Source organism: Galendromus occidentalis, unplaced genomic scaffold, assembly GCF_000255335.2.
Source record: "Galendromus occidentalis unplaced genomic scaffold, Mocc_1.1 scf7180000077330, whole genome shotgun sequence".
NCBI lineage: Eukaryota > Metazoa > Arthropoda > Arachnida > Mesostigmata > Phytoseiidae > Galendromus > Galendromus occidentalis.
The window spans coordinates 1-11,816 of NW_003805318.1; the positions used below are offsets into that span (position 1 = coordinate 1).

General features: G+C 50.9%; 1 protein-coding gene and 1 pseudogene across 1 annotated transcript; both read right to left on the reverse strand.

Annotated features, from left to right (window-relative positions):
- Positions 1-61: 61 nt before the first annotated feature.
- LOC100900875 (proton channel OtopLc) lies at positions 62-10,540 on the reverse strand (the record flags this gene model as incomplete). Its single annotated transcript, XM_029111130.1, has 16 exons — positions 10,502-10,540; positions 10,281-10,378; positions 10,055-10,187; positions 9,192-9,409; positions 8,811-8,919; positions 8,535-8,730; positions 8,081-8,199; positions 7,840-7,956; positions 7,561-7,749; positions 7,261-7,416; positions 3,545-3,757; positions 2,466-2,866; positions 2,180-2,321; positions 801-1,006; positions 321-431; positions 62-238 (listed from the first exon to the last, which is right to left on the reverse strand). Coding segments are annotated over exons 2-16 (2,531 nt in total), but the record flags the coding sequence as incomplete, so codon positions are not given.
- LOC114828167 (derlin-3 pseudogene) lies at positions 1,705-3,189 on the reverse strand (annotated as a pseudogene).
- Positions 10,541-11,816: the final 1,276 nt, after the last annotated feature.

Sequence of the window (11,816 nt, forward strand, 5' to 3'; positions counted from 1 at the left end):
AGGCTCGGAGCTCACGGGGTCTGGAGGATCCAAGAATCGATTCCTGAACCTTCGTACCCACCTGTAAAATAGCATCAGGGGCACAGTTGTGTGCCCGATGTAGAGCCAACGTTCGCCGAAAAACTTCGGTGCAGCCACGAGGGTATCTGCTTTCTTTTGTTCGAATGTGAAGACAACCCACATAGCCAGGTTGATGATGATCAAAAAAGTTACCAGTTCCCGTCCCGGTTTCTTATACCTGGAACAGCACTCGTTCCTTCGACCTCCTTCCTTTTATTATGAGAATTTCCCGAACGAGAAGCTGAAATTCATTATCAGACCTTTGCTTCGGCGAGAAACTCGATCGACGGAGACCATCAATGAGCATAGGCGTCTGCAGGAGGACTTGGAGGAGTTGTAGGAGCAGAACCCCCAGCCCGATACCCGGAGCCCTGAAATATGGAGTTAGATGCGTGAAAAACTTCTACATCCTTCAACTTTCCGCTCGTCAGAAGCGTCCCTCTCGATGCGTTCATAGCCGACTCCTCCCTGCTGGAGGTGATGATTTCGCCTCCGCCGAAGTCGAGAGTCCCCGGCTTCTCCACGGCGGACAGATCTCGGAGATGGAGGGAATTTTATTTTTGAAAAGTATAGAGGATATGGATTCAGGCTACCGCCCGGGGACTCTGCCTTGGACCAGCTCCGAACCTCGCTGACGGGAAACCCCACGGAGGTTGCACGATTCGCGCGCGGGACGGTCGACGCCCTTGTCGCTCGACCACTCAGTCAGTCATCTCTTTAATGCTTGGGAAGCTGAGAACGAGGTTTTCCCTCTTATCTTACTTACGCTTGCGTGAAAGATCTCCGCGATAACGTTCAACGCTGTGTTCACAAAGAAGAACGGAATCGGTATGACTAGCAGACAATCGTCGAGAAATGTGATCGGTGCAGGGTTGAAGGACAGCGACGATGTCTTGAGGAAAGCCAATGTGACAGCGATCAATGCCACTCCTGCGAGCGTTACTTCCTGCCGAAAAATTGCATTTGAATAGAATTTCAGACCAGCTGATCAGATGATGATTCAATAATTCCACTCGACGGTAGAGAACTAGTTTCGCGGATCGATCCCGAGCGCCTCTGCTTCACATTGGGCATCGGATTCGCATTTTCCCTCGCGCATTTGGAATCGAATTCAAGACATATCGGATTCCGCCGATATTGGGGTTCGACAACCGCGTTCTAAGACCGCTTGCGAGACGTGGTCGGCGAGTTCCCTCATCGCTTCTCAATTCAATGACGGATGGAATGAGGGATAACAAGCTGACCATGTCGCTCGTCAGGCGCAAGAGAAGAATTTATGAAGTATGGGAGCGGGACCCATGTCCATCATCGCGAGAGTCGTCGTAAATTGCAACCAATCTCATCAGATCCAACCATATACCACGCCTTCTCCCCTGCCACGCTTCCGCGCCCCGCAGGAAACGCACGATGGCTCTGTGTAAAAACGACTCTATTTCGATCGACTTTATTAAATCCTCACTCATCACGATAAATATATCTTCATCACTGTATCAGTATTAACAGTTTGGGTTCGTGCCCAGCCATCAGACATACCCGGTGGGAAAACTTTGTATGTTCTTATCCTAGATATTTACATTGCAAGGTTTCGGTCAGCCCGATGCCTCATTTCGCTGGCACTGAGCTGTAGTCGCTTCATCAATTAATCAATGAGCCATTTAATTTACGCAAACATGTAAGTTTTAGTAAATTTTTCCCCATGCTCCCGCAATTCGATCTTTTCCCTCCGGTTCAGGAGTTACGAGGAGTGATCTTTCTCCCGTGTTGCTCTTGAGAGATCCCATCGATGAACGGGATCGATTCGTCACTCCTCGCGGCATGGACTCGGGTTCGAATCGCGAGATATCTTCCCGTTCCCTTGTTCCATCGAAATGAAATCTGAAAGCTTTGAACTACCCACAATCTTCTCTACTCCTCTGTCTCCATACGAATTTGGTTTGAGCAGAATACTCTCACGTTTTGGAACTTAGAGGAAAGCTAAATCTTCCGAGGGCTCTTCTCGGAAGAAACAAATCAGAAGTTGATTTGATGCGATTTCCGAGCGTGACGCACTCGGTTGATGCGGATCCGGACGCTACATATCACCCCACTGTGCTCCCCCGGGCTGTTGATTCCTCGTCACATCATCGAGCGGAGTATCTTCCTCGGTATCTTCGTTCGTATTATCGAACAGTAACTTCAGCCATTGTGGGGTGTGGATGACTTTGAAGCCGTTCGGCTGCCGAGGGAAAACATCTTCGAGGAAGTAATAGGTGTGTCCCACGCTGATGCCGATTAGATCGACCACCCAAGCGTTATTTTAGGAGTAGGCCGAATGAGAAGAGAACTAGTGGTAGATAAGGCGCTTGAAAGTTGATCAGGCCGAAGAAGTTCAGTCGGAAATGGGGGTTCCTCCGAGCCCAACATACACCAGCATCGTAGTGAACGCCTGACCGAGGAACAATATGTGTACAAAGAGACCTGCGATCGCCGTGCAAGCTCCTCCAAGAATGAACATCCAAACGAAGTCGGCCGTACGCCCCAAGAACGAACCTTCTTCCAACATCCGACAGTACCTCACGGTGAATATCATGTTGAAGAAGAAATTCAAGCCCAGCGAACCGAAGTAGGTGAAGGTTGTGAAGAGTCGCCACACCTGACCTCGTAGTATCAACGTCGGATTGAAGTACAGAGTCAATGGACTAAAAACTTTGAGTTCAACCGCGAGCGTTGTCAAAACACAGGCGGCAACATAAGTTCGTGTCACCACTGGCACATTGAGGAAGTATTGATCCACGAGAACTTGGGCCATCGTTCGATTTTGTGGGTTCTGCAGGCTGTTGAAGAATTGATTTGGGAGCACGCGCTGCTTTTCCTCAGCTCCCTTGTCCGTGCCTCTGATGACGTTTGTCCCGAATAGGTTTGCTCGACGATATCTAATGACGTGTCTCTCAGCTGGCCGGGAGCGAAGTGAGAGCGGTCGTCGTCGCAACTATTCCGCCTTTAGCTCGGGCCCGTGACTTCGACCATGGTCGAACGATTCACCCGAGGAACACGAAACGAAGAACGACCCAACTGCAAGGATGGGCTGGTGGCAATTTCGACACTGCGAACTATCAATAGAAATCTCTTGCCGAGAGAGGGATCAGTGGTGGAACTGTCCAGTGTTGTTTTGCAATAAATGTCCTCTCCCTGAAAGCTCCTCCATATACCGGCGCGCGCAAATTCAAAATCACCCGCGAGCGGCGGGATTTCTCCCTTGGTCGCGATTTCGGATCTTGGTAGAATCACGCTTTTCGAGGAAAATCTTTCCGAAATCCCGAATGATAACGAAATGTCAATGGGAGCCGTCGGATATTGTTATCGCTTTGGGTGTAGAGCTACCCAGGAAACACCGGACGTCAAGTATTTTCGTCGCATCGATCCGCAGAAGATGCTCCAGACGACACTGATAAGGTTTAACTTCAAGAAAGCGCTCTGAATACTGAATGTGGAAGAGGGAACCCACCTGAGCAGTGTATATCACCAGAGCTAGATCCCGGTAGAGTTGTCTGTTCTTGCCGGCTTCAGTGAGGACGAAGAAAACAATGACTGTCACCATGGACAGCAACATCGCTCCTAGTCCGGCGAAGATACCCTTGTTGGCCGAATGACAATCCGCCGATATGACTAGTTGCGACCGATAAGTCAGGTCCAGATCCCCGCCTTCGTTCTCTTGCAGCTGGAAAATGGAGAGAAAGCCCTGATTCCTTCCGATTCTTTCTGAATACAAAGTTTCCCGAGCATGTAAAATGGCTCGGCACTCCATCTGCATGGATTTGGACTGAGGAGTCGCGGAAGCTGCTCGAGGGGAGCATCGATATATCGACGGCCAATCCCTGCAAGAATTTCGAGGCGATTGGGACTCTGGAGAAGAATCAATCGAAACAGCTATCCGCCGGCTCCGTCGTTCCAGTTTACCCGCCCTCGACTGCTATTTGCCGACGGGTCATCGAGGCGGTGTGGGTTCGATCCCTGCTGCCGGAAAAATATGCAGCTACCCGGCCTTGATCGTCCGGGGTACATTCGCTCTATGGATCCGACCTCGGGAGCAATGTGAATAACAGTACCCAGGACGTCAAACCTTGGCTGTGTGGTCCAGCCCGAATAAGTTTTTTAGTTTACCCGCCGCGCCGACCGTCCATTGTGCTGTTTGTCGGGGTACGGCGCTCGCGTGAGACAATCTCGGCGGTTTCGATCGCTCTGTTCGATTATTATTCTTTCATGTCTTCCGATGATATGCCTCCTCGAGCGACTTCACCTGCCATTCGCTCCATGAGTCCCCGTGAGCCTTGCCGCGTCACTTCAAGCTGCGCGGTCCCGAGCTCTCCTATGAGGTCGCTTGCTCAGTCTAGTTCTGAGGGGGGAATATGAGTGGATGTCGGAACTTCTCTTATGCATCGTAGCTTGATAGCTCACGTGTCAACTTGAGTTATCGCTACCCGGTGTTCTCTGTGGGGCTTTGCCAGGTAAGTATCTGGAGGAGAGGTCACTTTTCGCCCAACTCTTTTCGACCCCCGCATCGTTTTTTTCTGTTGCCGTTCGTCCCCAATCTCATACGCGCCCTGGCTGGTGCTGTATCTGAGCTTTGTGTCCCCCCACGCTGCGTGTCCCGGAAGTTAATTCCTGTTACACTCGACCCAGATTCGAATAGACAATTGAATCTCCGACTCCCGCGATAATACGACGGTTCGACCCGAACTTCTCGGCCCCCGCGATCGCAGGTCCGCAAGACTTTTCCCTTAGCGGAACATGCAGTGAGCGAAAAAGACAGCGAGACGAATTCCGTCAAGTGGGTAGTCAGAGCTCCACCTCGATCGGTGCGGAGCGGTTTTCGGGCTCCTCTAGACGGTATTTCAGTTGTCCACTGGCCAAATGCGAGGCATTGTGTCTCTTTGTTCTGACTCGAGGCTTCCCGTCGCTTCCCTATGGCCCCATAGCGGTGATGATTTTGTGACGAGCTTCTTTCGAGCCAACGCTCTTCAGGCCGCTTCTCGCTAACGCGGTGATGCGCCCTCTTCTCCTTCGAAGAACGACTCCCCCTTCATTGTCTTCCCTCGGGAAGCGCCAGCGGTCTTCCCTTCAATCCGCCTCACGGACCGCTGCAGTCCTCAGGTGAAGCGCGAACATCGCTCTTCCACTCCGAAGCTTCATCAATCTGATAGCTGTGCGCCTGGATCTATCTTCTTTCGGAAGGATGATGCGAAGGGAAACAAAGTTCAGTCAAGCATGATTCCCGGTATCGTTTCCCGAGAGCCGCTCAGAGTGCCGCCATCTGAGTGTTTACATCGAAGTCAGATATAGTGTCGCAAACCAACATTCATCGATTCGATTACATGACCCCGAATCAGTCGCCCGCTCCAGATCTCTCTGTGCTCTCGATCGGTCCGTTTCGGTGCTCCCAGGCGATTTCGCGCAGCTCGATCGGAACTCGTCCGATAATTGGGGAGGAACAAATAAAACATGGTACATCTACGAGAATGAGTCATTTCAACAACCAGGAAAGCACGGCCAAGGGAATCGCCTCTCTGAACAATCCACTTTCCCATAGAATCTCCTCTCATGCACCGTGACGTGATGCGAGGGTAGGTTTGAAAGAAAGCGTTGGCCATTGACAGAGCAAGCACTTATGAGAGCAAACGTTGAGTGAGAAAGAGAGGAAGGCTCTACGTAAGTCGTTCGGCTCGCCTTCACTGGGCAGAACCCGTGCGTGAAGTCAACGGACTGCGCGTCAAAACAGTCAACCGCCTCCCACCGCGGAGCTGGGGCGACAGATGAGTGCCTCGCGTATTCTGGGAAGTTTTCGCATAAAACTGATTCCACTAGTGCCTTCCTGGATTTTTCGTTCTCGAGATCGAGCTCCGAGTGACGAATCGACCGCAACTCCATTTCGATCAGACTCGAACGACGGTCTTTCCGTGAGACGATTCATCGTACCTTTATTGACTGCTGCCCGATAATCGCGGCCGGCACCGAGAGAGACCCCGTGCTTATGCTCACGCTTGAATTTCAGTTCGCCCGTCGACTTTGGAGCCCTGAACGATCTTTCGAAAATCCGGATGGCGAAATAGCAGCAGTGGAGCAAGATGGAGACCAGCGACAAAAAGGAGCTCATGATAAAATTGGAATCGAAGAATGTGCGCTCATCCATCGCCCCGCTGATCGTGCTGACCGCGGCCACGCTCTTACTGATCTTCGTCTCTCACATCCTCATCTATCGAAAGTAAGGGTTTTTCTCCTGTCCCAAGAGAGAGGGAGAATCTGTTCCCCCCGGCTGATTCTCGCTAGCCTCGAGCAAGCGACGAAGGCTGCCGAAGAAGGTCAGCGTTGAATTCGATTCTCCTCAACGTCTCAAATTCCGTTTCCAGAGATAAGGGGATCGTTCTGTTGTGGAATTTGAACCCGTCAGCAGAAAGTCGGATGAAGAACGAAAGCGCGTACAGTCGTGTTTTTCACAACTCTTTCCTCATCACTCGAAGGAGAGGTCTGCTCTTTGAAGCCGACGTTATCGTTTTCGATCTCAGCAATAGCATCAAGTGGGTGCGGGAATGTCGATCATTGGGTTTCTTCGCTCAAATCCTCGTCGAAAGCGATGTTGCCCTGGCTCGATCGGAGTATTTATCCCGCGCGATTCTCGATCTGCGCCCTCGAAAGGGGGCGGAACCCATCGGTCCGGAAACATGACTTCTCCTCCGCTTACAGTAAATCGGTCCCATTCCAGATTCCAGGATGAGGTGCGGAATCTGCCGAAACACTCCGGGCAGACGTGGGTTCTATACGTCGGATCGTCGATCAGACAGATACGTGAATTGTCCGCGAGCCTCCGACACCAAATGGACTTCGTGCTAAGCCCAATGATCTCTTTGCGGTGAATACCTAATCGCGGACACCTGATGATTCCTGGTACGAGTGATAGCACAATATCGGGGCGCTCACAAAGCTCGTTTGGGAGATGGATTCCTCTCATTAAGGGGCGAAAATGAAGTCAGGGCTGAAGGCGCACCAATGTGTATTCGATGAATGTGTACAAATGTTCTCAATCGAAGTTTGTTGAATTCTCAACCTGGGAGCTCGGATTGGAAGAGATATTCCTGTGTTTTCGTGGACGTGAAGATTGTGCGAAACCCGCCCGTCACCGAGCAGGAGAAGTCATGGCCCCGAGACCCGAAATGTATTCGCACTTACGGTGGGCTCCAGATGGGTTTCACTGGCTTTGTGATGATGACCGTCGCCTATGTTCAGCCACATTATGAACCAAACTCCCGCGATTATGATGCTGAACTCGATGGTGAACGGATAGAGATAATTGATCAGATGGAACTGGCCGAAGGGTCCCGAGCCCTGCAATGAGATCACCGATCAATATCCGAAGTTCCGATTATCTGACATCAGCATGGGGAAGAGTACTGCCCGCGAGGGCGCAGGACTGTTCAACATAGCGACAGGCACAATGAGCATTCCCGATGCCCGTATAGAGGAACTCACACCCGAATTTGAGACCATCATGACGTCTGTGGTGAAGTTACTCGTTTCGTTGAGCCAATCTTCCGGATGCTCCTCTACATGAGACGCCTCGGCATCTAGGATTATACTCCGCAACCAGGATGAGAAGGAGGTCGAAATCATGTGCATGAGTCCGAAGCGAGCGACCGATGGATAATGGTTTATAATCACCTGCGAATAATTTCGAGAAATCCTAGTTCCACCTTCCGGTCTGCTGGAAGAGGCACGATTCCGATCGAGTACCAAGCGAATTGATCTCACATGAGAATATTTGAAGACCACGAAGAGCTGGTAGAAACTATAAGTTGGTCTAAGGATGTGCACGGCCAAGAAAAGATGGATCCTGGACACGGTCAGACTGGCTGTCATCAATGTCTGCTCGAAAAACTGTTTAATTAGGTCTCAGAGAATCGATCATCGATTTTGTCTCCATCAAGCGAGACAATAAATCAGGGAACTTCTCGGAGCATGTTGAACTCCGTAGGTCACCGACGAGACGGACCTTCGCGAGGACCAGTCCTTCGTAAATGAGATGCCCGAAGCAGAAGACGGTCATTCCGATTTTGAGGAAGAAAGAACCCGCATGCCTTCCCCTTTGGAATCTGTACAAGGGTTTCCCGTCTGGAAGCGAAAGGCATGAACTCAGATTTGAGTTTCGTCCATCATTGAGATCCCAGGATGCTTGCTCTACGCCTCTCCCTTCGAATGAGTTCGAGATCCGAACTTCGTTCTGAATTAAGCGAATGATGTGGAATAAAAACTCTGCTCAAGGTCGTTCCGTTGCTGTAATCTCTTCCGCTTTCGCAAGCGCTTTGAAGCGACGTGCTCCTCCGGCGTGCATCCGCCCTCGAAGCTGGTTCTTACTCGATGAGAGATTACGAAAGGCGAACGAAGCGACCTATCCTCGCTGCGAGAATGATTTTTGATTGAGAAACTACACGTCTTCCGTGACTGACCGTCTTCGTCCCAGTCTTGCTTTTCCAGAGCTTGTAGGATGGCATCAGTCGAAGTTGGAATATCATCCGTTTGCTTGTCGATCGCCTTCAGTTTCTCTTTGATCCTTTTGACAATCCTCCGTTTGTACAGCGCGACGTCGATTTGTAGGAACAACAACCAACTAATACCGATCACAGAGGTGAGAATGGAATAAATCTGGAAACGGAAGAGACGACTCAGTGAACGACTCTCGCGACGTCTCGCAGCGACTACTGGACCAAGTCAGAAAAACTCACATTATCCGCTAAGTGGTTCAGGTTGACTGAAGGGAGCAGCGGAAAAATTGCCCCGAGGGAAACAACGAAAAACGCATAGATGATGCTCATCAGCGACGTAAGATTCTCTCTGGAACGGAGAAGGAGATCACTCAAGACTGCAGTCCCGAAGCGAAGCCATTCGGGAGCTTTCTCCGCGCACCACGGTTATCCTCCCGAAGATATTCTCGCTAGTCAAGTGGTTTCACCGCATGCGAGCGAAATCTTCAATGAAGGAATATCGGGATTTCTGTAAACGACGAGGAGCACTCCCTCACAGAGGGCAAATGCCGGTTGTCAGGAGGCTAGTTTCCAAACGGGCATGGTGCAGAAAGTTTAGCTGCTCTGCAATGTTTTGCTCACTTGGTTTTGCTCCTCATTTGGGAGTCCACTCGACTCGTCGAAGTAGAGCGATCCTGGCTTTCTATCCTGCCGAAGGTGGAAACCGAATCAAAGGAGTTGGCGTCCCGAATTCCGAGCGCATTCGGCGCAGAAGGAACGGGGGGAAACGGAAAAGCACTCCCGGGAGCCTCAGATAAGGGGGTATCTCCTATATCGGCGCTGGAAAGCGTCATGTCTCCCTGAAATGAGTCATCAGAACACAGAGTGTGAAAAAGTGCCCCCCATCAGAAGGTTCAGACGTAGGAAAGCGACATTAAAGTTCATCTGACTGAAGGTATGCGTATCAGGGTGCAATATCAACCCTCCACGACGCCGAAGACGAAATCCGCAATCTTTTGGCTCTGATACGAGCCTTGAGGAACCTCGGGGCGGGCATCGGGTCGAGGGTCAGAATGCTCGACATCTTCTCTCGATCCGCTCGATTCGATATAATTCGAATGTTTGTGAAGGCAAAACTCTGGGAGCGATAGATATCGGGTCGGGAAAGGAGTAAGGCATTCCTTTGGCAGTAAATCTCTCAAACTGAGTGAGCACCGAGATAAAGCTCGAGTCGATGGAGACCCGAACCCTTGTGAACCAGCGAGCAGAAACGGCCCTGTACAATGAAGGATCCAATCGGGATTATGGACCGTTCAGGTCGTCAGCGATATGCATCGTTTCTCGATCATCGCGGAAGCGGTGTGCGACACCAGACACGGAAGAGACCCCACCAACTGCGACCAGAAGACGAGAGATGCCCGCCTGCATATGGAGTGTGATTCCGGCCATGATATTCTTGCATAGAGAGCTAGAGGGAGCTACTTGCACATTGGCACGACAGATACCATTTCGAAGCTCTCAAACTGTCGGGACCTCCGCTCGATGATCGCCTGAATTGAGAGACTGGTTTTCTTCCGGTATCGAGAAGGAAGTGGAGATCCATGGGTCGAGGTGAAATCGGGAGCTGGTCGCGGTTTTCTGCGAGAAAGACAACGCCGTTCCGGATAATCCAGGACTCAGATGCTCAGAAGTCGAGAACCACAAGTGACGAGGGAAATTGTTGCTACTCACTGGATATCTTGAAGAGCCGACAGTGAGACCCTTCTCGTCCGCATGGATTTTGCGACTTTTCTCGAATCGTCATCCAAGGGCCAGCTGGGGCGACCATTCTAAAATGAAAAACGAGACATCTCGATTTCGGTGTTGGAGAATAATGAGCCGCTACCATGGTCGAGCCGTGGCTCTTCTTTCCGGAGCACAGGACAATTGAACGGAAAGTACAGCCGGCTTACGTCTACAGCATCCGACGCTCGATTTTTGGAATTCAACACCACTATATTCTCGTCTTGGTCGAACGTCCCAACGATTCTGACAGCAGACCCCACTCGAGACATCTCGACTCTGCTCGGGACAAAAGACGGGTCCTGGTTCCTTCCTCCTCAGGCATGAACACACACTGTACCGATAAATGCTGGTTTCCGAGAATCGAACTGTCACCGACCGAAAATCATTTCTTCTCGCTTAGCAGCGACAAATCCTTGAAACCAAGATTAACTCCTTCTCGGTTCGGGAGATTAGAGACCGGACGCTCTCTACGCGAGAGATTCCATTGGATTAAGACGAATATCGCTTGAATGCGAGCTCAAGTCGAGAAATATCGCGCGCCGAGCGGGAGGCCCCAAGCAGCCGCGTCATAATGATCAAGGACCCCAAGATGCGCCCCCGTGCCGGGCAAGAAACATGTGATCATAATTATTCTCAACGACGCTATAGAAACGCACATGGCGATGTTGATGGTCATAAGCGCGAGGCTTCACGTTGAGAATCGTCTTCGGCTGCAAATCGAGGGCATCCACCGAGTTGAATTTGTAGATGCCCATCGCACCGAAGGAGTCCGAGCACACTGTCTACACAAATCATTCACAGACTGCCAGACGAGCCAAGACACCGCTCACGAGATAGGGGGGTAACATCGCGACTGGTCGGTGCTCATTCGCATCCGGATGACTTCTATCGGCGCCCGGATTCTATACGGACCAAATCTTGTGCTGGGACTGTTTACGTCTTATGTACGTACGGAGATGCTCTCGCACCCTCCCTCTGTGACGACCGGTAAAGGGCGATGAGGCAATAGCATCTTATTCAACTTAATCAGTTCCTCTCATTCAGATGCGGGCGCTATTGGAAAACGGAAGAAAACGTTCCTGATTTTTTTCCGGAGCGACGTTTTCTTCTGCCGAGATTTCTGCTGTCGTGTGAATTTCTGAATGAGCATCACACGTCAGAAGCAGGAAAAGCTCCAGGGACCGTGTCGCTCTGTATGTCGAAATATCGAACCATACGGAATCCCATCCTGACGGCCGATGACAGACCGAAATCGTGACTGAATTACATTTACACGACGGAAAAGAGTTCTGCTCCCCGTCCGGTGGATGATTTCGTCACCATGGCGGATTTGGGAAAGTCCGCTCCTCGTAATCATGGGTTTTTGAAGGATACAGCTTCTTTGTGGAATTTTCTGAAAATCGAAGCGGTTTGAACGATTTCCATACTGGTGATACCCGCGCCGAATATCGTTCGGATTCCTAGATCATGAAAGGTCGGCGC